Here is a 21,890-nt window from a genome sequence, read left to right on the forward strand (position 1 = left end):
ACTTGGCTATCCAGGCAACAATTGTTCTTTTGTGTTTCGAGTAAAGCAAGGCAAGATACGATTTGGAGAGGCCTAGCATGTAATAGCCGAAAAGGCAGTGATACTTCGTGTTCTCGGAGGCGTGGTCCCGCACAACAGCTTGGAGAAGTGATTCAGTGCAGGTGAAGGATGGCGTGGCAAAATGGATGTGTGCTACGAGTTATTTGATTGGTTGCGTCAGTTGTCGAAAAGAAGTGTTTTGTTCATATGGATTACACCGAAAGTCCAATTTTCAACAAAAAGGTCAATATATTCAGCCATCTTTTACAGCACCAATCGGAATGGATTGATTTTTCCAATTAGAACAATTCCGGATAAATCGTCATAGTGTTAATTAACATGTAAGCCTTCTATCTAGTAGACGAATTCCATCCTAATTCCAAAAAAAACGATTCAACGGTTCATTTATTCATCAATTTCTATGGCTGTTGAGTTTGTTTGTCGAGTACTACTTTGGCCCAATGAAAATGTCCACTTTCACTTTGACTCATCCGCAAAAATCGACAGATTTTTTCTAGACCACGGCATTGGTAGATATTGAAAGCAGAGAGCTTACTGATTGGACAGCTATGCTTTTTGATTGTATTCGCGCCAAAATGGCTTAAAAAGGGCAATTTGAAATCCGCCATATATTATACTTGATTAATGTATACTCTTTCACCACCAAAAATGTCCACTTCATTTTGGAAAAGAGATGATAGACGACAGAACACGCATTGCTATCGTGGCGCAGCTTGAAGTGGGGGCTGCAAAAGGCAAACCAAAGTATGGCGCTATCTCCCTACAAGCTCAAAAACATGGAGTGAGCCCCAAGACAATCAAGCAGCTTAGGGTTTCGAGTAGAGCCGGTGCCGTAACCAAGAAACCACGACGAAAGAAGGTCACCGCCGCGTTCTTGGAGGACTTCCAACGACGAGTAGCAGTGCTCCCGCACAGCAAACGGAGGTCGCAAAGGCAGCTGTCTATGAATCTTGGCCTCACAAGATCTACCACTCAACGACGACTGAAAGAGGCCAAAATCAAGCAAAGAGTGATTGGAACGCGGCCGGTTCTCACTCATGAGCATATTGACGAGCGGTTGAAGCACTGCTTAGCGTATTCTTCTTTCAAGGAGGGGCATGTAGTATACGACAGTCTTTACAATCATGTTTTCGTTGACGAAAAATGGTTCACTATGGTCAATGTCAATGGCAAGGTGTATTTGGCGTCATGGGAGGATCCCTTACCTCTTGAAGTGAAGTACAAGCGCTTTGTGCCAAAGTCATGTTTCTCGTGGCCGTAGCGCGCCCAAGGACACAGGGAGGAGTCTTCTTTGATGGCAAAATTGGGGCCTGGCCGTTCTTGGAGACTGTGAAAGCGAAGAAGACAACGCGCAACCGCCCTGCCGGCACCCTTCTCACTGTTGGCGTTGCAGCTACCATCGAGTCCTACAAGAAGATGTTTATTGAGTGTGTCATTCCTGCAATCAACGAATGCTTTCCCGCTGACACCAAAACGATATATGTGCAGCAAGATAATACCTCCCCCCATCGCATTGAGCGCTTGACCGAGTTTCTGACGCTTGCATGTCAAATGGGCGGGAAATCATATTTGGTATGCAACCGGCCAACAGTCCTGACTTGAACATCCTAGATCTTGGCATGTTCACCTCAATGCAAGCGATTCAATGTACACTGGACGCTGATACTCTCGAAGAGCATGTGGAAAACGAGAAGACCGCTTTCAAAGCCGTCGCTGCCGCCACTTTGGATGACATCTTCCTGGCCCTACAGAGTGTGATGCAATCAATTGTCGAGTGCAGAAAAAACAATACGTACAAGATCAAGCATATGTGCAAGAAGTTCAAGAGAAGACGCGGAGAACTCAAAGAACCGCTTGACTGTGAGTGACCACCTAATGCTCTCATAGCTGCATGCCCTCTCACTACTTTCGTTTGAGTTTTAACCAATGAATATCATGTTGTACTATTTTTGACCAATCATATTAAACGTGGACACCTTCAGTGGGTATCGACCAAAATTGAAAGTGGACATCTTCATTGGGCCGGAGTAGTATTTTAAAAGGCTCGGACAGCAGAAATTGCGCGCCAGAACGGCCATCACGGCTCAGAGTTGCATGTACATCGGCGGCGGCGTGAAGGCCGTCCACGACTTGGAATGGGTAATGTCTAGCCCGCATCTACTCACGCCCGAGTATGATGTGCTGCCACCGTCGCTGTGCTCGTACATTCTCCATGCGAGTGACACGAAAGCGTGGCTCGCAGGACTGCATGCCAACCCAGAGCCACTTCACACGTTCCTTAGCCGTAAGTTGTGTTGATCTATGAGTTGAAGCGATGCTATCCGCTGTATGCAGAGCAGCGTCGGCGCAGTGACAAGATGTCGCTAGACCTTGGTGTGTACTTCACTTGCCTTGTCGAGTACTGGTTGCGTGAATGTCCGACCCTTCGCATCGATCGACTGGCCTCGGGTGCATCTCCCGCCCAACTAAAATTTGTTTTTCAACTGACCCTTCCACATGAAGAGTGCCTTTCGCCGTCGCCCGATCCCCCATTCCCCGTGAACATGCATTGGGAAGCTGCAGTCAAGTTCTTCCTCCTTGTAGTCCACAAGTCGGAAGAATCAACATGCCCGACTTTATCAACCTTGGTCTTACCGCTGGCGGAGAAACGCTCGAAGGTCGAGCTGGGAAATTCCAGCGGAAACTCCGCATGTGTGGCGACGCGACATCCTCTGCATCGCGGTGGCTGTCCGCTCATTTTGCCCCTTGCGGGAACAGCGTCATCCTCGTTCAATCCCACGTCATTTTCCGAGGGTATATCTACTACCCCTTGGCTCGCATGTCGACCACATCAGTTTTGCCAAGACCAATACTTCCGTCGGCAATCAACGAGGACCATCTGCAGGGGTGGTGGACGCTCGATTTCGAGAATGACCTCCAGCGCACGACGCCGTCATCTTCTCGCTTTGCGATCCTGCCCAAATTGTTTTGGCTGGCAAAAGTATCTGCCACGCGACTCGACGACGAGACTGTGTCCATCCCTGGCGACCCCGGGCTTCACCTGCCATCGATTCCAGTACTATCTCGCGACGATCTGTTTGTCGCTGTCCGCGCGCATTTTGCATCGAGTCCGACTGCAAAACCCTTGGTTGTGGCTGAGCTACGTCCATGCATTCACGAGACAGCGTTTGAGGAAACATCCCGCGGAGCCATTGTGAACCGAGCTATGTGGCAACCGGCCATAGCTCCTCCAGCTGTCAAGACGGACATGCCGAACAGAAGTGGCCGCCGTGTGGCGGCAGACAAAAGGGCGCCGCGGCCATCCAGCTCCATCATGGTCGTCGACGTAAACCAAGCAAGCGATCCGACGGAGCTGGCTCAACAGCTTCGACGCGCGACTAGGTCTGGGGCGCGGTATGGCACGGTGAAGGCCATTGCGCAAAAGGTGCTACAACCCCTCGGTCTGCGCTTTTCGATCCAGTGTATATTGGCCCTAGTAGCACAAGAAGAGCGCACCGACAAGAACGAGACATTTCGAATCGGACAACTCGTCGTCGACGCGACTTCGGCCATTTCGGCTCAGCGCCGCAATGACGATGGTGGGACCCTCCATGCAGCTCTGCTTACGATCTTGGCTGATGAGACCAAGTGGTGGAGCGTGCGCTTTCTCGTCAAGGCCAAACACACTTTGCTCAACGAAGTACGTGCAAGTGCTATGGAATCAGAACTCGAGCGAAATGGAGATGTTGGGGCCATGGAAGGTGTGATGACTCGCATGCTCGAGCCAGACCACCGCGGAAAATGGCACATGACGGCTGTCGACTTGTGTGCTGCGTATGGCTTGCCCAGGTGAGTGGACAATTGAACCTTGGTCTGTGGCATGTGCAACAACGCGCACGTGCGGCTAAAATGCATCCCCTTGACAACGGAGACCCTCCTCTGTCCGTAGAGCGGAGGCCACGGCATCCACGATGCTGACGAAGCTGCTGGATGCGAATGACCCTGTGGCGGCGGAAGCGTTTGTGTTGTCGCAGCAACGATGCACGTCTCGAACGCATCGCCTGACGCAAACGTTTATGCGCCACTCAAAAACTCGTACAAAAGCTGCCAAGCGCCTTGCTGCCCTCTTCCATTCCATCCTTCCCAGCCACACACCTCACGCGGCGAACCAACGTCCCATCGTCAACCAGGACCATCAATTGACCTTGGTCCAAGACATCCTGGCCACTCGTTTGAGTGTGCACTTGGTGGAAACCCCCGACGACGTCACGTCCATGATGCACTGGATGGACGAGGCTCTGATGGATCCAAACCATTCACCCAACGAACGGCTCCAACCGACCAAAGTCGTGATCGTCGGACTCGACTGCGAGTGGCGGCCGCGAGCATTCTCCACCAAGAGGGACACGACGCTGGACGACGATTCACCAGACTTGGAACAAATCCAGGTCATCCAGATCGCGTTTCCACATGGCCACGTGTATGTGCTCGACTGCATGGCGCCGTCCGTGATCGACATGGTGGTGCCTCTGTTTCGCCACTTGAGTCAGCCGTGGGTCGTCGTGACGGGGTTTTGCGTGTCGGGGGACCTCGATCGCCTCGTGGCTTCGCATCCTGGATTGACGGACGTGGTGCATTCGCCCGACTTTACGTGCGTGGAGCTCCGACGGGTGGCGGTGGCTCGCGCCAAGCCCGACGACGTGCCCACTGTCCAACGGATGGGTCTCGCCGGCCTCGCGGCGTCCTATTTGAACCTGCGCATTCCCAAAGACCAGCAAACGTCAGATTGGGCGGTCCGGCCGCTCTCAGCCGTACGTTTGTCAGGATGGATCGAGTTGAATCATTCGTTCGCAGGACCAAATCGAGTATGCTGCGATGGACGCGCATTGCGTGCGGCTGTTGCTGCTCTACTTCACGGCTGGCCTGGATGGACCGGATCCAGTCCAAGAGCCTTGGACCATATCCTCCTCTTTGTGGACGGCATGGCGCGTTCACCTTCGTACGTAGTCCACGTGCATGGCTCACACAGCAGCCACGGCGCCGACGGGATCTCGTCTTGTAGAAGCGTATTTGGGCGAAGCAGACGTCGTTGCTGCTGTGGCGTCGTTGGGGCTATCAGGGACATTCCACACTCTCCCGACCCAGCCTCACTGCGCAGTCGACAGAGAGGGCCACACAGTCATCAAGACTGTGGCATGGGTCGTCCAACATGCACAGCACCATGCGTCCGCAGCGGCTTGTGGACGGTCGCCGGTCCAGTTCTTGGCTGTGTTGGTGGACCTGGCCAAAACGATCGACGTGAACAAGTTGCACTCGTTTGTCCAGTCCAAGCTCGGCCTCTCGTCGTGCGCGATATCCCTCGCCTCGGAACGCGTACGCTTGCTCAACTGACCCTTTCTCACGCGCGATGTGCTGTAGGACCTCCTGCATGTGTTTGGGTACGGCCGCGGGGCCATCGGTCCCGTTGGCCTTCGACGTCCATCCCTCGTCCACATCGTCATGGATGCGTCCCTGGTGCATGACGATGCCATCTACTGCGGCGCCGGCGCTCTTCACCGCGTCGTCGCGCTGTCCCCGCTGCAACTGTTGCAATGTCCTCACTTGAACATCTCCACGTACGACGTGGCAGCGTAGAATCCAAGGACACATGTGCAATCTTCAACTCGTTCCATGCGATTATTCAAGCAGTTCTCCAAAGTAAATGTTCTTGTCGCTGCCGCACGACCCTACGATCGGCTCGGCCGGGTTTGGATGGAACGCGACTTCGTTCACACTTCCCGCATGCCCCGGGAGATGGTACCGGAGGGCACCGGTGTCGGCGTCCCAAATGTACACATACCGGTCGGCACTGCCGCTCCCAATGTGCCTTATGTCTGGACTCCAATCAGGGAACGTCGCGTCGACGTATATTCGATCGTCAGCCTAGAGCATGCTCATGAGACTCGTGTCGGTCCTTCCATTCCTCCAAGCGATCCGTCCCGTTTATCCACGGGACACACGGCATAGCACCGCGGGCCTTCCTCATCTCGCTGTTCCTCGGTGACCGCGCCGCCACGCTCTCTGCCGCCGCCGTGGCATGTTTTATCGATCCAATCAGATGCGTCTGCTTCGCTGCCAATCAAAAGAACCTTTATAAACCGAGATGGAGAGATCTGATTGGCCCTTGGACCGGCGCGATCTGTGGATATATAAAAAGATAGAGGTTTTCAACTTCCCGACAGATCAGACGATGGTGCGGGAGGTCGGCACGGCCGCCGGAAACACGGCGGCAGCGGCACCTCTCAAGGAAATGAGCTCAACCAACAACAATGCATCGCATGATGATATACGTGTCCCTTCGGATGGATCTGTCTCGTTGGTCACCGTCATCGACGCGATCAGTGTCTCCATGCATGCAGGATTGCAAAGCGTTCTCGACAAGTACGGTGGACCGCATGCAACGATTGAATCCGACAACAACACGAGCGACACCCTCCAACTTGTGCAGCAATTGACGTGGAGCCGTCAAGCCGAGCGCGCGTTGCGCCTGAAAGTGGCTGCGTTGGAAGCGGCACACACCCGACTCGACGATGCGCTTGCATACCACGACCTCTTGCGCGCGAAACTCAAGGATGAACTCGTGCGCGAACGCCTCGTGTCTTTGAATCTGAAGAAAGAACTCGAAGCATGCATTGGGAAGCTCGAACACGCGAAAACGTCTCCCGAATACCTCGGCGGCGGACATGTCTGGACGTCATCGAAGGCGAACACGTCCACACGAACACCTGCACCTCCACATGGCGACCCTGCATCTTTGTCTACCGATCCAGCAATGCAACCCCCACCTCTGTATTCGTTTTACCCCACTGCGGATGCCCACACAGCCGACGACGATGACCTCGTCCATCCAAGCTCGGCATCGTCTCCTCTATCTTCGAGTCGCCACAGCCTCATGGACCAGTACCTTCCGTCGACGCTTCTTTTGGACTCGCCCTGCGTCGTGCCGCAGCAACCTACCCCCCAAGACGACAACCCTACCGAAAAGACCGCATTTTCGCTGGATGACGGCATGGAAACCACTCCGCCGGCACGCACACTCGACCCGACCCGTTCGACGTGGGCGGTGCTGTGCGACCTTTTTCCCGACATCCCCGTCGCAGACGTTCATGCCGCGTTTCTGGCGTCGCAGAGCGATGTCGGGGCAACCATGGATAGTCTCATCCACTCGCACAAGTCCTTCCAACCGGCCCCAAGATCCCGCCAGTCGCTCCCAGTCACCACCCATGTGGCGGCACCCCTCAACTGGAAGACGGAACTGTGCGTGTATTTTCTACAAGGCAAATGCAACAAGAACCGCCGAACGTGTTCGTTTGCCCATGGCGAAGCGGACCTCTTTCCGCGCCAGGCCCATCATCTTGCGCCGACGGCGCTCAAGACTCGGCTGTGCCCGTTGTACGTCGATGGCGGATCTTGCCCACGGCCTCGCCGCGATTGCCCTCTCGCTCACGGAGAAGCCGACCTGGTGGTTGTGAATGGAGGAAGCGCAGCGCCGCCAAAGTCGACCTTGGCTGGAATGACGGCAGCTGGTGGCCCTCCGCTCCCACCACCGCTCCCTGCGCAACTCGCCCATCACGTCCACCCCATGATGGCACCGCCCCCGTCAACAGGCGGACCTGCGCCCCGCCTCCAAAACTACAAAACCGAAATGTGTTTTTACTACCTCAAGGGCTGCTGCAACTACTCCACGGACGAATGCAGGTTCGCCCACGGCGACAGCGACCTCCGCACGATCGAAAGCAACGCAATGCATCAAGGGCCGGTCGTCGACTGGGGCGGTCTCGACCGAAAGGCCATGATGGGGCACGAGTACGGCATGAACTTGCACCACCAGTTACTGTACCAACAGCAAGCGCCGTCGTCGCGGACCAGTGGCGTGATGCCGCCCCCGCTACCACCCGCGGGCATGTATCCCCGCTACATGGCCAAAGACGAGTTGACAAAACGGCGCGCGACGTTCCCTGCACGGCGGGAAAGTATGAACGCGATGCCGTCCACATGGGCGATCGGCGGACACCAACTATCACCCACCGACAACTAGACTCCTGCATTTAGAAATACTCTAACTAATCAAGTAACCTAAACGTATGCCATGGACGCGCGCCGTGTGACGCGGTGGCGCCGCCGCCGCCGCTGCCTCTCCCAGGACGGCCGGCCGGTGATTGGTGGGTTGGGCCCACCTATCCGGATGGTATCCGGAAGCGGCGCCCGGATTCAGCGCTCTATTCTCCGTGAACAAGAGTGTGGACCATTAATGGAGCTGTGGCGCGTGGAACTCAAGTTCCAGGGCATGTGCTGCAACTTGGTGGGCAAGCTGCCGGTGGAGAAGCGGCATTATCTCAAGGACTTCCCGTCGAAGCTGAGTGTGAGCATGAAGGCCAAGTACACGGCGATCCCGGCAACGAGTTTCTTCTGCAAGTTTGCGTCGAAAGACGCGGGCGACTTGATCGAGTATCTCAAGCGTAAACGCATGGCGGCGTGCGTGACGTTTCCGTACTCCAAATACATCTTCACGCTGTACCTAGTCGTGCCGTCTGACATGCCGCAGCTCAAGTGCCTCCAGCGCCTGAAGAAGACAGGCGCGAACGTCGAGTCGCTGTGTCGAAACGACGACGGCGTTGTCATTGGTGTCCTCAATCGCGAAATTAACAAAGAAGCGGAAGACAGGTTGCTCGCGAAGCAACTGCAACTGCAAGAAGCGGCGCGGAGCGCGCGCAAACTCAGCACGACAGTCGGCGACCCGCTCCTCGAACTCGACCTGCTCCTCCAACGCTTGCCCACGACAAAGTCCGCCATCGACGTACGCCTTTCTCTCTCTCTATTTAGTCGCCATCTCCCACCACAGAGTGTATTGACGGATGTCTCCATTAGCATTGCGCACAGTTCATGGTAAAGCAAAAGCACAGCTTCGACGACGTCTGGACGCGAGTTGTGGACGCCATGGTCGGCTTTGAACAAGGCAAGGGACGGCTTAACGTAGTCTTCCTCGCACACGACGTCATTCGAAAGGTCCGTGGCGGCACGAACGACGACCAAGGCAACGCCGCGCTCAGTTCGTCGGGCCTCATCCGCGCCGGCGAACGCATCTTCCACAAGCTCCTGGACGCGCTCGACTCGAAATGCAGACACTCGGTGAGATCCTCCCATCGTGTGTGTATGCACTGATGTGGGCCTCGTCCATGCCGTCCAGACGGTTGTGAAGGAGATCCTGGCGCTGTGGACGAAATGGGACGTTCGCTTTGACGGGGACGGCATGACGTTGCTTTCGGACCCGCTTGTCGCTGACGACTCAATCGCGTCGATAACGCCCCTTCAACTCATCGCGCCGCCGGCATTGACGCACTCGACGTCAACTGCGTCATCGAATGGGTCGCCGCAGTCGTCCGCAGATGGCTCGACCATGAACAGCTCGACGCCGGCCGACGTCCTGGCCGTCATGCGAAGGCATCACATCACCCCTGGCGCATGGGAGATTTATCTGTCCCGAGCAAACCCCGACGAACTGTTTGAGATTGACCACGTGCTCACCCTGAACGGCAACTACAGCACCTTTCTCCCGCCCAAGGCCCTGGACAACATGGGCGAGGTCCTTGGCGGCCACAATCGGCGGTATACTGGCGACACTTTTCTCCATCGCTACGTGAAGAAGAATTTTAAGCATCTCATCGATACGCACCAGTCGTCCGTCGAGCCGGAACAGATGCGGACGTCCGCGGAAGTCCTCAAAGAAGCGCTCGTGTGTTCGTGGGAGTTCGATGCCGAGGCGACGCGGTCCATCTACAAGAGCGACAACGCGTTCATCGACGAGTGCTGGCGGAAGCTCGAAGCACGCATGCCCTGCGACAACTTGAATGCGTATGTCATGAGCTACCTCAAGCGGTGCAACCACAACTTGTACGCGACCAACGCAGACTTTGTCGCGCTGTCGAGCTTGCTCGCTGACCCCGCCACAGCCACGACCTCCAACACATCTAGCACCGTTGGCAGCTCGGCAAGTAGACAGTCCGCCGACAACCCCCATAACCGATCGCCATCTACCCGTCCAGATACCGACGCGCCATCTCCCGCGGCGGTAGACGATTCCGTCGACAAGAAGATTTTGGCTGGAATCGTCAAAGTGTGGGGCTCCCAGCTCTCCACAGACGCCGCGTCAAAACTCCGCGACCTCCCACCGGCCATCGTTCGCCGCCTCGCCAAGATCGCCGTGGCTGCGTGTGTGGACGGGAAGCCGCCGCACATGTCGCGCTTGATCGTTCAGGAGGCCAAGCAGCATGCACAAGGCAAAGGCAAGGGAAAATGGTGGTCTCCGCGCATGCGAGCGACCATTCAAGACGCTTACCGACGCCTGACGGGCGGCAAACGCCTTGCCGACGACGACGATGTGAACCCTCGCCCACCGTACGTTTGTATAGCCGATAGTTGGAGAACACGCATGCATGGATGGATTGCGTAGGCAACGACCCAAGGAATCGACGAGTCCATCCACGGACCCTCCGCCATCGCAGCTCACAGACGACGAGTTGGCGGCGCTCAAGGCCCGGATACCCAAACCCCCGACACTCAAGTTTCACAAAGTCAAACGCAAAGACATCCAACGCATCGAGACCAACATCAACGGGACGTTGGGGATGGCGATATCGGGCATCCCGAACAGCGGACGAGGGATGTTCAACCTCAGCGATCATGCGTGGCCGGCATTCTCTGTGGTGTGCATCTTTGGGAGCCGGCGGATCTCGGAGGACATGCACCATGACGGGTTAAACAAAGTCGCACGGTGTGGCGAATTGGGCGAGACCTTTGTCGTTGTGAATGGCGAGGTGAAGGAAGTCGACAAGTTCAAAGAGCAGTACGGCCATCGCCTCATCGAGTACGACGGTCTGGTTGATGCAGAAGGCTCCATGGGGGGCTTCCCCAACGACCGCGTGTACGAGTACCCCGAGGAGTATTACTGGGACGCCAGCGGGTTTTACAACAACACGATCCTGTGCCCGGGGTGCATCGTCGACCCGTCCAAGCCCGAGAGCAAGATCGTCCTCGACCAGCTCTACCTCGTCACGTGGAAGCCCGTCGAGCCCATGCATGAGTTCTTCCTCGCGTACGGGACGTCGTACTACGAGGAAGATGACCCGAACCAGCCGAGGAAAGCCCCGATTAAAAGATAACACACCCCTATCGTATCCACGTCGTTCGGCGGGTTGAGCGCCGTCCAGCCCACCGGAAAGGAAGCGATTCGTGGGTTACTTGGATACATTAACGGCATGAACTCCACTGAGTGCCATGGTCGTCCGAAGGGATGCTGGGGGTGGTCTCGACAAGGTCCACGATGCGGGGGGGGCAAGTCGCTACCGGCATTCGACACGCAGGACATACGAGATGGATGACTAACCACGTCTGGACGCAAGAAGGGTGGAACGAGTGGCCGCAGCCAAACGTGACGATGTCGTTTGTGGCATCGCTGGCTTCGTCTGGCTGTTGTGATGCGGCAGACATGAGGCATATCGGGCAGCATGCACTCACTTCATGCGTTTTGAAGCACAACGGAGTCGACGATGGCGGTGGTTGGGTCTGTTTTCGCATGTGGCCAGTGCGTTGCTGGTGCTGCAGTTCGCGCAGAGCTTCAACGACATAGCTGTGGCGACGAGGCGGAATGTCGAGAAAGAGATGGAGCATCTGCCGTGCGCGATCGACGGCAGCACAGTCGGCATCACGACCGGTGGTGGCATGCAACAAGTCGTTGACGAATGTTTCGACGACCCACGTGCGTTGGGTGCACGCGGCGTCGACTTTGATGTCACAGGACGACCCGTCGTCGAAGAGCTTTAGCTTCATGGATGGCGCCGGCGGCCGCGACGATTTCTTTGCAAGCCGCCGGAGCGGCCCGCAACATGCAAAGATTGTGCACGGGTGTTCGCGGATACAGGTACGGATTGCATCATGGAGTGCTGCGATCTCGACATGAGTCTTCCGCAACGCGTACGTCGATCCGGTGACAGCTTTGTCCTGGACAAACACCACGTACTGCGCGTTGACGGACTTGAGCGGGGACCCCCGTCGTCGTTGGGTCATCGACTGTTTGGGTGGCGAGCCCGGGGTCACAACAACCTCAAGGGCTGGCGCATCGGCCACACCTGGAACGGCACCGAGGAACCCTTCAAACGAGACGAACACCATGAGACTGTCCGACGACGCGCTTGGGCGCTGCCGACGAAATCAAAATACCCGTTGAAACGGCAGCGTTTGGATCCGAAACGACATGTCGTTGACAGCCCTTCCATCCCTCGACACATACATGTACCCCTCGTCGCGCGATCACGAGGGTGGCCATCGTGCGTCGCTCGATTTCATTGCGCACTCGCAAACGGATCGCTCCGTCGCGGTGGGCTGTTCGTGCGCCCCTGCCTTCGGTGGAAATCGTGCGCCGTTTCAACCTTGGTCGAAAGTGATTGGTCGATAGGGGATCCAAGGAGCCAATCACTTGATACACTTTCCAAAAATTATTACAGTCCGTTTTGTATGGAAGTCACGATGATTTTATTGATTTTTCGATTGACGACCGAAACGCTTGACCTGCATCGCGATGGCGGCGCTGTTTGGACCGCTCCCTGCCGTGAATCGGGAAGCGTTCAAGTGGGTGCCGGACAAAGACACTGCGAAGTGCATGAATTGCCATGCAGATTTCTCCATGATTCATCGCAAGGTACGAACATGCCACATGGGATGCGCTTGAGCGGGATGGACTCGTAGCACCATTGCCGTCGTTGCGGCCACGTCGTGTGCTCCAACTGTTCGCCCAACATGCGCCGCATGTCTCCCCAAGATCCATTTGTACGTTTTCCCAACAGCATGGGACTCGATCGTGTGATATTGGATCCGAAGACGTTGACATCATGCCGCATAGCCAGTTCGGGTGTGCAATCCTTGCTACACGGCACTCGACGAACACTTGACGTCGACGATGGAATGGTCGGGCATGTCTGGGCACACACCTACAGAAGTATGTCTTCCTGGCGCATGGGAAGCGTCGCTCCCGCCATCTTCATCACACAGGCGTGTCTGTAGGCAGAACGGACGCCGGACCCCGTGGCAAACGCCGGGCGCGTGCGCATAGGACAGCTCTATGTCAAGGTCGTCGAGGCGATCGGGTTACCGTCCAAGGATGTGATTGCCAACTCGATCACGAGCGACCCATTTGTCAAACTCACGTTGACCGGCCGGTGGTCTCATGGCCAGGTTCGTCGGCGCTTCGCTGTTCATTTTACATACTTCACCTAAACGTGTGCAATCAGGAATGGTCCAAGGAGCTTCAAGCTACAAAGCTTACCAAGCGCAAGAGCCGCACGCTCAACCCTCGATGGCATGAAACGTTTGTCTTCAACGTGTGCGCACCGGGGGCAGAGCTCCTTCTCGAAGTGTTTAACGCCGGCCAACTCACGCAGCAAGCGACCAAACTCGGGCAGGTGACGGTGCCGCTTGTCGACCTAATGGACCAGCGGCGCCACAACAAATGGCTCGACTTACAGCTACCGCCGACGCTGCATCGCCACGGCCTCAACAACGACGCGCGAGCGGGTCGCATCCACGTACTGCTCCACTACAAGTTCGCGCGCGTCGCGGAGTTCTTGTCCCATTTTATGGCGGAAGAGCGATACACTGCGCCTTGGCCACCGTTCAAAGCCGCCATCTTGTACAACAACTTTTGGATTTTACTCGATGACTTGTGGCCGTACTTGGAGGTTATCTGGAGCATCTCACCGACGCTGAATTGGGACCATCCGTCGCGGTCAAGCTTTGTCCTGCTTGCGATCCTCTGGATGTGTCTGTACATAACATGGGTGCCCGTGCTTCTCCACGTCGCGATGATCGGCATGACCATCAAAAACTTGTGTGTCATGTCAGTGAAGCAGGCGGCAGTCGATTCCTCTGTCCCCACGGTGCCCATTCTGCAACACTCGATATCCACTCCATTGTCAATTGCGTCAACAACAGTGACAGGAGCAACTTCATCATCCGTCGGGACCACGTCTAACACATCGGCAGTGGGCACTGGTGGTACTTCTCTGACGACCTCCAGTAGCGCAATGGGGGGTAGTGCAGGGAGCTCAACGTCCACGCTGGCGTCGTCGTCGTCCATGGATGGAAGCAATCACCATGACGAACCCCCGCGAGTGTACTCACTTCCTCAAGGGTTCCACCACATCACGGACAAAATGGCTCAGGTTACAACGGATGCCGAGACGAAGATGACCCTCCAGCGAGTGCAGAACAACATGGCGTGGTGGTCGGGCGTGATCAAGGCAATCGAACTCATGTTTTCGTGGGAAGACTTCTTTTACACGTTGCAAATCTTGATTGCACTCATCGTGAGTTGCATCTTGCATGTGCTCATACCGAACCAGTACCTCCTCATGGTTCTCGTCGTGTATCTGTTTACAATGTGGACGGTGCCGTTCGGACTCATTACGCGGATGATCTATGGGCTCAAGCAAGCCTTGTCATCTCTTCTGCATCAACAGCGGCTTCGCGCTCACCATGAAAAGACCATGGAATCAAGTCGAAGCGCCGCAGCGGCTGCAGCAGCTGCCTCGACTGGTGGGCCATTCATGGATACCCCTGGAAGCAGCAGTCGATCTCGGCGAGGGCTGAGCATGAGCCGCAATGAAGTCGTGTCCAGGAATGAGCATCGCTTTGGCGCCGCCGCCACGGCGTTGTCCCGTCGATTTGTTGAAGAAATGAACAATGGGAGCTCATCAGCCAGGTGATAGATGGAAGGTCCCTCGTTTTAGTGACTTGTTGGTTCGGCCAATCAAGTCCAGAAGTCATTAAACCGAGGGTAATAGCTAAGATATTTCGCGCGCAAATTTGAATTGCACATTGTGATCCCTCCAAGTACGAACATGGATCCACTTCAACTTGATAGAATCGATATCTAAATTGATGTGAGATAACGTTTCGGTTGTTAAAGCGAGGTATTTGTCAATGCGTATGTTTTGGTGACTTCAACGGCAATGCGGTGGAAGTTGTCAGGATGTTCGACAAACTGGTTGAAGCAGTCCATCCCAAAGGACCGCGCCGTCGTGCCGATCGTTGGAGGAACATCCCGAGCGTTGTAGATGGAAACCATGAGCTCCGGTTCAGGGTCGCGCAACAGGACAAGCAGCCGTTCGATGAGGGTACGTGCTCGCCAGTCTGCGCAAAAAGACTTAGAGCAGTCATAGGTGACAAGGTACCTGGTGTCCATATCGAAGCAAGCCATTCTGTCGGAGCGGTGCCGTCAAGAAGCATGATGAAGTTGACGTGGTAAATACGCGTGTGGAGCGAGACAGTCGGAGGCTCGTATGGGTAATCCCCACCGAACCTAAACGAATTGAGGAAGCGACGACATGGCGATGCGTGTGTACTGAAAATGGTAGCGATACGTGCCGCCTTCATACGGAGTCCCTGGAGGACCTTGCAGGTACACGTTCCACTGTCTTATGTCGTCTGCATCGACACGCCGGTCATGCTTCGGGGGAGAAATCGAGGGGAATGCACGCACGCTTGAATGGTACGATGCGACATCCATCGACGGGCGACGCGTCCAGTGCGTGGAACTCTTGTCGAATTTGAAAGACTTGCTTGGACATTTGGACAAACTTGCTTAGTTTGTTTGACTTTCCTCGCCGAAGATTGCTCATCATCTTCGAAACCTTCTTAACGTCGTAAACATCAAGGCAAAAGGCGCACCAAAACGAACTCGTTGAACTCGATCTGCCCTGACCCGTTCTCGTCCACGATCGCGATGAGCCGCAGCAACTACAAACATGCTCATGTCATATGCTGCCAATAATCGAGATGCACCTCTTCCGTCTCCATGTGAATGCCCATAGACCCCATCAAGGTCGACAGCTCTTTTGAATCTACCCCGATACTTCAGACGACATCGCAAGGAGATTGCGAAAGCAGTACCAACACCGCCATCCCCGCTGGTGTCGAACTCCTTGAACTGCAAAGCCACGGCATGTACGATCCTTCCATTTTGTATAGCAGTCATACCTGCTCCAAGAACTCTGCCATCTCATGTGCCGAGAACTCCCGCCGAAGGCTCTCGGGCACGTAGTAAATGTCCTTGCTCGCCATGCCGCTCGCGCCGAAACGTTTCAACTCACAGGAAAATCCAGTTATCCGGAGGATTGGCCACCTTTTCCGAAAGCTTAGATATACTCATCAATATTTGTAAATCGAGAATTATTTCCTCCGTGTGTAATACGTACAGGAAACGAATACATATTAGTGACGGCATCCATGTCGGTGCAAACGATGCGTAGCAATAACCAGCGCGGCTGCGAAGCGCCCTGCGGCTGGACGCATCTTGGCCCATCTATGTGCAACCGAAAACATCGTTGGCGCACCTCAATAAATATACATCGCTTGACCAATTTAGGATTATTTGGTTTTGGGGTGTTTGTATGAATTTTGACAGGAACTCTACCAGTTCCTTCGATACCACCAACAAGCTGGAAGATGGGGGGTGGAAAGCGCCCGGCATCGCCGACACATGAGGATTCCACCGACAGTGCGCCTTCATCACCTCGGCATCAAGCGCTCGCGCTTGCAAAGAAACCCAGGACGGATGACAGCGAACCCTTCCCACGAACGTTGGAGATTGTCCCTGTCGATGCCAAAGTTGTGACGGTCACGTCTCGAACAGATACGGCGCGCACGTCCGATTTGCTCGCGCCAACTATGCTTCTCACCGGACATGGAGCTGCCGTGTATTCGCTTGCATTTAGCCCTTTGGGCAAGACGGCAGCATCTGCATCGTTTGACCGATCCATTTTCCTCTGGACCGTGTACGGAGAGTGCAAGAACTATGCCGTGCTGTCTGGTCACAAGAATGCCGTCCTGCAGGTGCAATGGACGTACGATGGTAGCTCGGTCGTGTCTGCTTCCGCCGACAAGACGGTCGGGTTGTGGGATGCTGAAGCCGGCAAGCGCGTCAAGAATTACCGAGGCCACTCGGCCATCGTGAACAGCGTGTGTCCAGTGCCGAAGGGACCTCAAATGCTTGCGTCGGGGTCGGACGACAGCACGATCAAGGTATACCCCACGAACGTTTTCCTCCTGTTTTCATGCCCATTGCCTTGGCAGATCTGGGACGCCCGCATGAAGCGTGAAGTTCACACGATTGAAGAGCGCTTTCAAGTCACAGCAGTGTGCTTCGGCGACAATTCGTACACAGTGTTCTCCGGCGGCGTCGACGGGCTCGTGAAGCAATGGGACTTACGCAAGCCTACCGAGAACGGTGCCGCGGCTCCCGTCGAGATTCTCGCTGGCCATAGTGAGATCGTCACGAGCTTGCAACTCAGTCCTGACGGGAACTTTGTCTTGTCCAATGCGATGGACAGCACATTGCGCAAGTGGGACGTCCGGCCATTTTGCGAAGGCGACCGGTGCCGCATGGTGTACTACGGTGCGAAACACAGCAACGACCGCAACTTGATCCGTGCGAATTGGAGTCCAGACATGAAGCACATTGGGAGCGGCAGTGCCGACCGGTATGTGTACATTTGGGACGCCGACACCGGTGCCCTCCGGTACCATCTCCCGGGGCATGCGGGAAGTGTGAACGAAGTTTCGTTCCATCCAAACCCGGCCGAGCCGATCGTAGGGTCGTGCGGCAGCGACAAGAACATTTACTTTGGAGAACTGCTTGAATAATCGCATGGAACGAGTTGAAGATTGCACATGTGTCCTTGGATTCTACGCTGCCACGTCGTACGTGGAGATGTTCAAGTGAGGACATTGCAATAGGTGCAACGGGGACAGCGCGACGACGCGGTGAAGAGCGCCGGCGCCGCAGTAGATGGCATCGTCATGCACCAGGGACGCATCCATGACGATGTGGACGAGGGATGGACGTCGAAGGCCAACGGGACCGATGGCCCCGCGGCCGTACCCAAACACATGCACGAGGTCCTACAGCACATCGCGCGTGAGAAAGGGTCAGTTGAGCAAGCGTACGCGTTCCGAGGCGAGGGATATCGCGCACGACGAGAGGCCGAGCTTGGACAGGACAAACGAGTGCAACTTGTTCTCGTCGATCGTTTTGGCCAGGTCCACCATCACAGCCAAGAACTGGACCGGCGACCGTCCACAAGCCGCTGCGGACGCATGGTGGTGCTGTGCATGCTGGACGACCCATGCCACAGTCTTGATGACTGTGTGGCCCTCCCTGTCGACTGCGCAGTGAGGCTGGGTCGGGAGAGTGTGGAATGTCCCTGATAGCCCCAACGACGCCACAGCAGCAACGACGTCTGCTTCGCCCAAATACGCTTCTACAAGACGAGATCCCGTCGGCTCCGTGGCTGCTGTGTGAGAGCCATGCACGTAGACTACGTACGAAGGTGAACGCGCCATGCCGTCCACAAAGAGGAGGATATGGTCCAAGGCTCTTGGACTGGATCCGGTCCATCCAGGCCAGCCGTGAAGTAGAGCAGCAACAGCCGCACGCAATGCGCGTCCATCGCAGCATACTCGATTTGGTCCTGCGAACGAATGATTCAAGTGGATCCATCCTGACAAACGTACGGCTGAGAGCGGCCGGACCGCCCAATCTGACGTTTGCTGGTCTTTGGGAATGCGCAGGTTCAAATAGGACGCCGCGAGGCCGGCGAGACCCATCCGTTGGACAGTGGGCACGTCGTTGGGCTTGGCGCGAGCCACCGCCACCCGTCGGAGCTCCACGCACGTAAAGTCGGGCGAATGCACCACGTCCGTCAATCCAGGATGCGAAGCCACGAGGCGATCGAGGTCCCCCGACACGCAAAACCCCGTCACGACGACCCACGGCCGACTCAAGTGACGAAACAGAGGCACCACCACGTCGATCACGGACGGCGCCATGCAGTCGAGCACATACACGTGGCCATGTGGAAACGCGACCTGGATGACCTGGATTTGTTCCAAGTCTGGTGTATCGTCGTCCAGCGTCGTGTCCCTCTTGGTGGAGAATGCTCGCGGCCGCCACTCGCAGTCGAGTCCGACGATCACGACTTTGGTCGGTTGTTCGTTGGGTGAATGGTTTGGATCCATCAGAGCCTCGTCCATCCAGTGCATCATGGACGTGACGTCGTCGGGGGTTTCCACCAAGTGCACACTCAAACGAGTGGCCAGGACGTCTTGGACCAAGGTCAATTGATGGTCCTGGTTGACGATGGGACGTTGGTTCGCCGCGTGAGGTGTGTGGCTGGGAAGGATGGAATGGAAGAGGGCAGCAAGGCGCTTGGCAGCTTTTGTACGAGTGTTTGAGTGGCGCATAAACGCTTGCGTCAGGCGATGCGTTCGAGACGTGCATCGTTGCTGCGACAACACAAACGCTTCCGCCGCCACAGGGTCATTCGCATCCAGCAGCTTCGTCAGCATCGTGGATGCCGTGGCCTCCGCTCTACGGACAGAGGAGAGTCTCCGTTGTCAAGGGGATGCATTTTTGCCGCACGTGCGCGTTGTTGCACATGCCACAGACCAAGGTTCAATTGTCCACTCACCTGGGCAAGCCATACGCAGCACACAAGTCAACGACCGTCATGTGCCATTTTCCGCGGTGGTCTGGCTCGAGCATGCGAGTCATCACATCTTCCATGGCCCCACCATCTCCATTTCGCTCGAGTGCTGATTCCATAGCACTTGCACGTACTTCGTTGAGCAAAGTTTGTTTGGCCTTGACGAGAAAGCGCACGCTCCACCACTTGGCCGAGTCCGACAACGCATCGTGGAAGATGGAGGCAAGTCGATTCGCCAAGCGGGTTGGCGCTGTCTCGTTGTCCTTGGTGGCGTTTGGCGCAGCATCCAGAATTAAGTGGCCAACTCGCAACATGTCCTTGGTATTGCTGTCGGACGCCCCACCTGTCGTTCCATACTCGACGACGGCGGCAGTGCAATCGCCGATGAAGCACTTGTCTCGAGCCCTAAGAACACTGTGTATCGCTCCCTTGATAGCTCCATGCGACGGAATGAACTGGCCAGCCGACGCAAGTTTGTGCCGCAGGAGCACGTTCACTTGCTGCACCAACGTCGTCGCAGTCGGCACATGGTCTTCCACGTTGGCCTCTGGAGTGGCCTGCGCGCGCCGCAAGAGCGCTGTCAAGGTGGGCTCGTCGACGGCATTCGCGGGTGCAGTTGATTCGTCGTCGTTATGGTGCATACGGACGGCCACGTGCATCGTGATTTCGTCCAGACTTGGCCGCGGCGGCTCATACTCGCGCTCGCAATGGTGGTGCGGCCACGGCATGGACTCGAAGAGTGCGCCGTTGAACAAGGATGTCTTTTCAACTTGCGGCGGGTTTGGCGGCTTGTTTCGTCGAAATCGAAGCGCATCTTGCGTCAACGGCTGCGGCTTCCACGTGTCTGGATTCATGACAAAACCTCGACTGACCTCGGCGTACAAGCGGCGAGGGGAAGCGGACGTTGGTGGATTTGTACCGTTGTCGCGCTCGTCAGCACCGTTCTGAACAAGGCGCAACTCGGCCACGAGAAGCGGCATGGCCGTCGGACTGTGTTTAAAATGGCCAGTACACACGTGAAAGAGCGCTGCACGGTCCATGAGTGGAATAGGGTCGAGCCCGAGTTCAGCATCTCCCTCAATAGCCCACGCATTCTCGTCCTCGTCAGTTCGTCCCAGAGACAGTCGGGCAATGACAGGACTCAACCAGTGAACCTTGGGCAGAATAGCCCATCGTGCATCCGCCGGCGCCGCGCGGACGAGCTCTGACGCAAAATCGACTGTCCACCACCCACGAAGATGCGCCGGTTCGATGTCGGAACTGACGTGGATGACGGACCGACAGCCCGTCGTGGACGGTAAGTGTGCCAGCGGGTAAAACAAGTACCCCCGTAGCAGCATGTACGACTGCACGTGATGCGATTTGTCGATGGCAGCGGCATCATTCAGCGGGGACGACAACGTTGCAGCTGGCGATGCAAAATGAGATGCCAACCACGCGCGCACGACGTCCAAGCGGCACATATCGAGCTTTCGTGAGACCTCTGACGCCCTCCACGCCAGGTTTTCACCGAGATGGGGCCCCACAAAGTGCTCGAGCTTGATCGGCGAGTCACCGGACGGTGACGGTGGTGATATGGTCGTGAGCAAAAAGAACTTGATCGATGCTTCCCAGTGCATGTCGACAAATTCCGACGACGATGACGGAAGAAACATGCGAAAGACAAACTTGAGCTGACCAACGGTTCGTGACGCCTTGACCGTGACAAGCTGCTGGCCCACCACGAGGTGCTCTACGGTCCATGATGGACAGTGCCGGAGCCAAAACTCCAAGAGCGACGCAAAGTACACCCCCAGTGCTAACGATGCTCTATCTCGCCTCTTCGCTATGCGAACATGTCACGATGGCCTCAAAAGAAACATGACATCCTCACCCGCGAGAAACGTGTACAGTGGCATCGGGTTCTCGTTGAGCTCGTCAAGCCATGCTTGCGTCGACTCAAGTGCCAAGATGGTCTGTGATATGTGCGTAGGAAGAACTTGGAAGCGTGACGATAGTATATGCGGACTGTTGAGGACCCACTCCAGGTCCTTGACGATCTTTCGCCGCCGCTGCCGCCGCCATTGGTCTTCCTCCTCCATCGGCGTCCGACAATTGTGATTGCGCGCGGAAACTCTCGAAAATCCATTATTTAGGAAATCGTCCGATTTCTCAAATATCCACGGACATGGACAGAGTTCTTATTGGAAATATTGCTCCATAGTAAGTACTACTGTACGTAGTATATGGTTTTATGCTTTTTCATCGATGTATTCTCTGGAGAATACGAATATTCCA

The 21,890-nt window shown here is 55.9% G+C and overlaps 10 protein-coding genes across 18 annotated transcripts; 5 read left to right on the forward strand and 5 right to left on the reverse strand.

Annotated features, from left to right (window-relative positions):
• Positions 1–2,154: 2,154 nt before the first annotated feature.
• Positions 2,155–2,358, forward strand: H310_13431 (hypothetical protein; the record flags this gene model as incomplete). Its single annotated transcript, XM_008880932.1, has 1 exon — positions 2,155–2,358. The coding sequence occupies one exon, from the start codon at positions 2,155–2,157 to the stop codon at positions 2,356–2,358; it is 204 nt and encodes a 67-aa protein (XP_008879154.1).
• A 123-nt stretch (positions 2,359–2,481) lies between these two features.
• Positions 2,482–5,757, forward strand: H310_13432. Of its 2 annotated transcripts, XM_008880933.1 has the most exons (5): positions 2,482–3,888; positions 3,989–4,850; positions 4,894–5,038; positions 5,102–5,412; positions 5,458–5,757. In XM_008880933.1, exons 1-5 carry the CDS (start codon positions 2,666–2,668, stop codon positions 5,671–5,673), a joined length of 2,757 nt encoding a protein of 918 aa, XP_008879155.1. In that variant the 5' UTR covers positions 2,482–2,665; the 3' UTR covers positions 5,674–5,757. The 2 variants fall into 2 exon arrangements, with proteins under 2 accessions (XP_008879155.1, XP_008879156.1); XM_008880934.1 differs by having other exon boundaries at positions 5,102–5,757.
• Positions 5,716–6,064, reverse strand: H310_13433 (hypothetical protein; the record flags this gene model as incomplete). The annotated part of the gene is made up of 2 exons (XM_008880935.1): positions 5,716–5,961; positions 6,035–6,064. The coding sequence occupies 2 exons, from the start codon at positions 6,062–6,064 to the stop codon at positions 5,716–5,718; spliced, it is 276 nt and encodes a 91-aa protein (XP_008879157.1).
• Positions 6,065–6,255: 191 nt separating this feature from the next.
• Positions 6,256–8,155, reverse strand: H310_13434 (hypothetical protein). The gene has a single exon (XM_008880936.1). The coding sequence runs from the start codon at positions 6,761–6,763 to the stop codon at positions 6,335–6,337; it is 429 nt and encodes a 142-aa protein (XP_008879158.1). The 5' UTR covers positions 6,764–8,155; the 3' UTR covers positions 6,256–6,334.
• A 150-nt stretch (positions 8,156–8,305) lies between these two features.
• Positions 8,306–12,281, forward strand: H310_13435 (hypothetical protein). 3 transcript variants are annotated; one of them, XM_008880938.1, is made up of 5 exons: positions 8,306–8,553; positions 8,601–8,875; positions 8,947–9,207; positions 9,266–10,473; positions 10,529–12,281. In XM_008880938.1, the coding sequence occupies exons 2-5, from the start codon at positions 8,615–8,617 to the stop codon at positions 11,235–11,237; spliced, it is 2,439 nt and encodes an 812-aa protein (XP_008879160.1). In that variant the 5' UTR covers positions 8,306–8,553; positions 8,601–8,614; the 3' UTR covers positions 11,238–12,281. The 3 variants fall into 3 exon arrangements, with proteins under 3 accessions (XP_008879160.1, XP_008879159.1, XP_008879161.1); XM_008880937.1 differs by having other exon boundaries at positions 8,306–8,875; XM_008880939.1 differs by lacking the exons at positions 8,306–8,553; positions 8,601–8,875 and having other exon boundaries at positions 8,876–9,207.
• H310_13436 (hypothetical protein) lies at positions 10,481–12,279 on the reverse strand. The gene has a single exon (XM_008880940.1). The coding sequence runs from the start codon at positions 12,244–12,246 to the stop codon at positions 11,326–11,328; it is 921 nt and encodes a 306-aa protein (XP_008879162.1). The 5' UTR covers positions 12,247–12,279; the 3' UTR covers positions 10,481–11,325.
• A 308-nt stretch (positions 12,282–12,589) lies between the features above and the next one.
• On the forward strand, positions 12,590–14,949 carry H310_13437 (hypothetical protein). 4 transcript variants are annotated; one of them, XM_008880944.1, is made up of 6 exons: positions 12,590–12,772; positions 12,820–12,900; positions 12,974–13,069; positions 13,135–13,305; positions 13,362–14,242; positions 14,292–14,949. In XM_008880944.1, the coding sequence occupies exons 1-6, from the start codon at positions 12,653–12,655 to the stop codon at positions 14,317–14,319; spliced, it is 1,377 nt and encodes a 458-aa protein (XP_008879166.1). In that variant the 5' UTR covers positions 12,590–12,652; the 3' UTR covers positions 14,320–14,949. The 4 variants fall into 4 exon arrangements, with proteins under 4 accessions (XP_008879166.1, XP_008879163.1, XP_008879164.1 ...); XM_008880941.1 differs by having other exon boundaries at positions 13,362–14,949; XM_008880942.1 differs by having other exon boundaries at positions 12,590–12,900; positions 13,362–14,949.
• Positions 14,950–14,958: 9 nt separating this feature from the next.
• Positions 14,959–16,220, reverse strand: H310_13438. Of its 2 annotated transcripts, XM_008880945.1 has the most exons (8): positions 16,108–16,220; positions 16,021–16,057; positions 15,913–15,971; positions 15,799–15,867; positions 15,611–15,752; positions 15,474–15,555; positions 15,303–15,430; positions 14,959–15,261 (listed from the first exon to the last, which is right to left on the reverse strand). In XM_008880945.1, the coding sequence occupies exons 1-8, from the start codon at positions 16,189–16,191 to the stop codon at positions 15,032–15,034; spliced, it is 831 nt and encodes a 276-aa protein (XP_008879167.1). In that variant the 5' UTR covers positions 16,192–16,220; the 3' UTR covers positions 14,959–15,031. The 2 variants fall into 2 exon arrangements, with proteins under 2 accessions (XP_008879167.1, XP_008879168.1); XM_008880946.1 differs by lacking the exons at positions 15,799–15,867; positions 15,913–15,971; positions 16,021–16,057; positions 16,108–16,220 and having other exon boundaries at positions 15,611–15,792.
• A 329-nt stretch (positions 16,221–16,549) lies between these two features.
• H310_13439 (hypothetical protein) lies at positions 16,550–17,947 on the forward strand. Its single transcript, XM_008880947.1, has 2 exons — positions 16,550–17,151; positions 17,203–17,947. The coding sequence occupies exons 1-2, from the start codon at positions 16,576–16,578 to the stop codon at positions 17,770–17,772; spliced, it is 1,146 nt and encodes a 381-aa protein (XP_008879169.1). The 5' UTR covers positions 16,550–16,575; the 3' UTR covers positions 17,773–17,947.
• Positions 17,731–21,723, reverse strand: H310_13440. 2 transcript variants are annotated; one of them, XM_008880948.1, is made up of 6 exons: positions 21,487–21,723; positions 19,599–21,438; positions 18,643–19,498; positions 18,455–18,599; positions 18,076–18,389; positions 17,731–18,030 (listed from the first exon to the last, which is right to left on the reverse strand). In XM_008880948.1, exons 1-6 carry the CDS (start codon positions 21,692–21,694, stop codon positions 17,815–17,817), a joined length of 3,579 nt encoding a protein of 1,192 aa, XP_008879170.1. In that variant the 5' UTR covers positions 21,695–21,723; the 3' UTR covers positions 17,731–17,814. The 2 variants fall into 2 exon arrangements, with proteins under 2 accessions (XP_008879170.1, XP_008879171.1); XM_008880949.1 differs by having other exon boundaries at positions 17,731–18,389; positions 21,487–21,694.
• Positions 21,724–21,890: the final 167 nt, after the last annotated feature.

The sequence above is a fragment of the Aphanomyces invadans genome (assembly GCF_000520115.1).
Source record: "Aphanomyces invadans strain NJM9701 unplaced genomic scaffold supercont1.51, whole genome shotgun sequence".
Lineage (NCBI taxonomy): Eukaryota > Oomycota > Saprolegniomycetes > Saprolegniales > Verrucalvaceae > Aphanomyces > Aphanomyces invadans.

What these genes read in the sequence shown, in the direction of transcription:
- H310_13432 (XM_008880933.1), top strand. Translation starts at nt 2,666, where the DNA reads ATGCCCGACTTTATCAACCTTGGTCTTACCGCTGGCGGAGAAACGCTC. An exon ending in GCTGCGTATGGCTTGCCCAG is followed by an intron (nt 3,889 to 3,988) that starts GTGAGTGGACAA and finishes CTCTGTCCGTAG; the next exon opens with AGCGGAGGCCACGGCATCCA. An exon ending in GGCATGGCGCGTTCACCTTC is followed by an intron (nt 5,039 to 5,101) that starts GTACGTAGTCCA and finishes CTCGTCTTGTAG; the next exon opens with AAGCGTATTTGGGCGAAGCA.
- H310_13434 (XM_008880936.1), bottom strand. Translation starts at nt 6,763, where the DNA reads ATGTCCGCCGCCGAGGTATTCGGGAGACGTTTTCGCGTGTTCGAGCTT.
- H310_13435 (XM_008880937.1), top strand. Translation starts at nt 8,330, where the DNA reads ATGGAGCTGTGGCGCGTGGAACTCAAGTTCCAGGGCATGTGCTGCAAC. An exon ending in CGACAAAGTCCGCCATCGAC is followed by an intron (nt 8,876 to 8,946) that starts GTACGCCTTTCT and finishes TGTCTCCATTAG; the next exon opens with CATTGCGCACAGTTCATGGT. An exon ending in ACTCGAAATGCAGACACTCG is followed by an intron (nt 9,208 to 9,265) that starts GTGAGATCCTCC and finishes CATGCCGTCCAG; the next exon opens with ACGGTTGTGAAGGAGATCCT.
- H310_13436 (XM_008880940.1), bottom strand. Translation starts at nt 12,246, where the DNA reads ATGGTGTTCGTCTCGTTTGAAGGGTTCCTCGGTGCCGTTCCAGGTGTG.
- H310_13437 (XM_008880941.1), top strand. Translation starts at nt 12,653, where the DNA reads ATGGCGGCGCTGTTTGGACCGCTCCCTGCCGTGAATCGGGAAGCGTTC. An exon ending in CTGGGCACACACCTACAGAA is followed by an intron (nt 13,070 to 13,134) that starts GTATGTCTTCCT and finishes GCGTGTCTGTAG; the next exon opens with GCAGAACGGACGCCGGACCC. An exon ending in GCCGGTGGTCTCATGGCCAG is followed by an intron (nt 13,306 to 13,361) that starts GTTCGTCGGCGC and finishes GTGTGCAATCAG; the next exon opens with GAATGGTCCAAGGAGCTTCA.
- H310_13438 (XM_008880945.1), bottom strand. Translation starts at nt 16,191, where the DNA reads ATGGCGAGCAAGGACATTTACTACGTGCCCGAGAGCCTTCGGCGGGAG. An exon ending in TGGCAGAGTTCTTGGAGCAG is followed by an intron (nt 16,058 to 16,107) that starts GTATGACTGCTA and finishes GTGGCTTTGCAG; the next exon opens with TTCAAGGAGTTCGACACCAG. An exon ending in TCGCATCGTACCATTCAAGC is followed by an intron (nt 15,556 to 15,610) that starts GTGCGTGCATTC and finishes GTGTCGATGCAG; the next exon opens with ACGACATAAGACAGTGGAAC.
- H310_13439 (XM_008880947.1), top strand. Translation starts at nt 16,576, where the DNA reads ATGGGGGGTGGAAAGCGCCCGGCATCGCCGACACATGAGGATTCCACC. An exon ending in CGGACGACAGCACGATCAAG is followed by an intron (nt 17,152 to 17,202) that starts GTATACCCCACG and finishes TTGCCTTGGCAG; the next exon opens with ATCTGGGACGCCCGCATGAA.
- H310_13440 (XM_008880948.1), bottom strand. Translation starts at nt 21,694, where the DNA reads ATGGAGGAGGAAGACCAATGGCGGCGGCAGCGGCGGCGAAAGATCGTC. An exon ending in ACTGTACACGTTTCTCGCGG is followed by an intron (nt 21,439 to 21,486) that starts GTGAGGATGTCA and finishes ATGTTCGCATAG; the next exon opens with CGAAGAGGCGAGATAGAGCA. An exon ending in CGGTCCGGCCGCTCTCAGCC is followed by an intron (nt 18,600 to 18,642) that starts GTACGTTTGTCA and finishes ATTCGTTCGCAG; the next exon opens with GACCAAATCGAGTATGCTGC.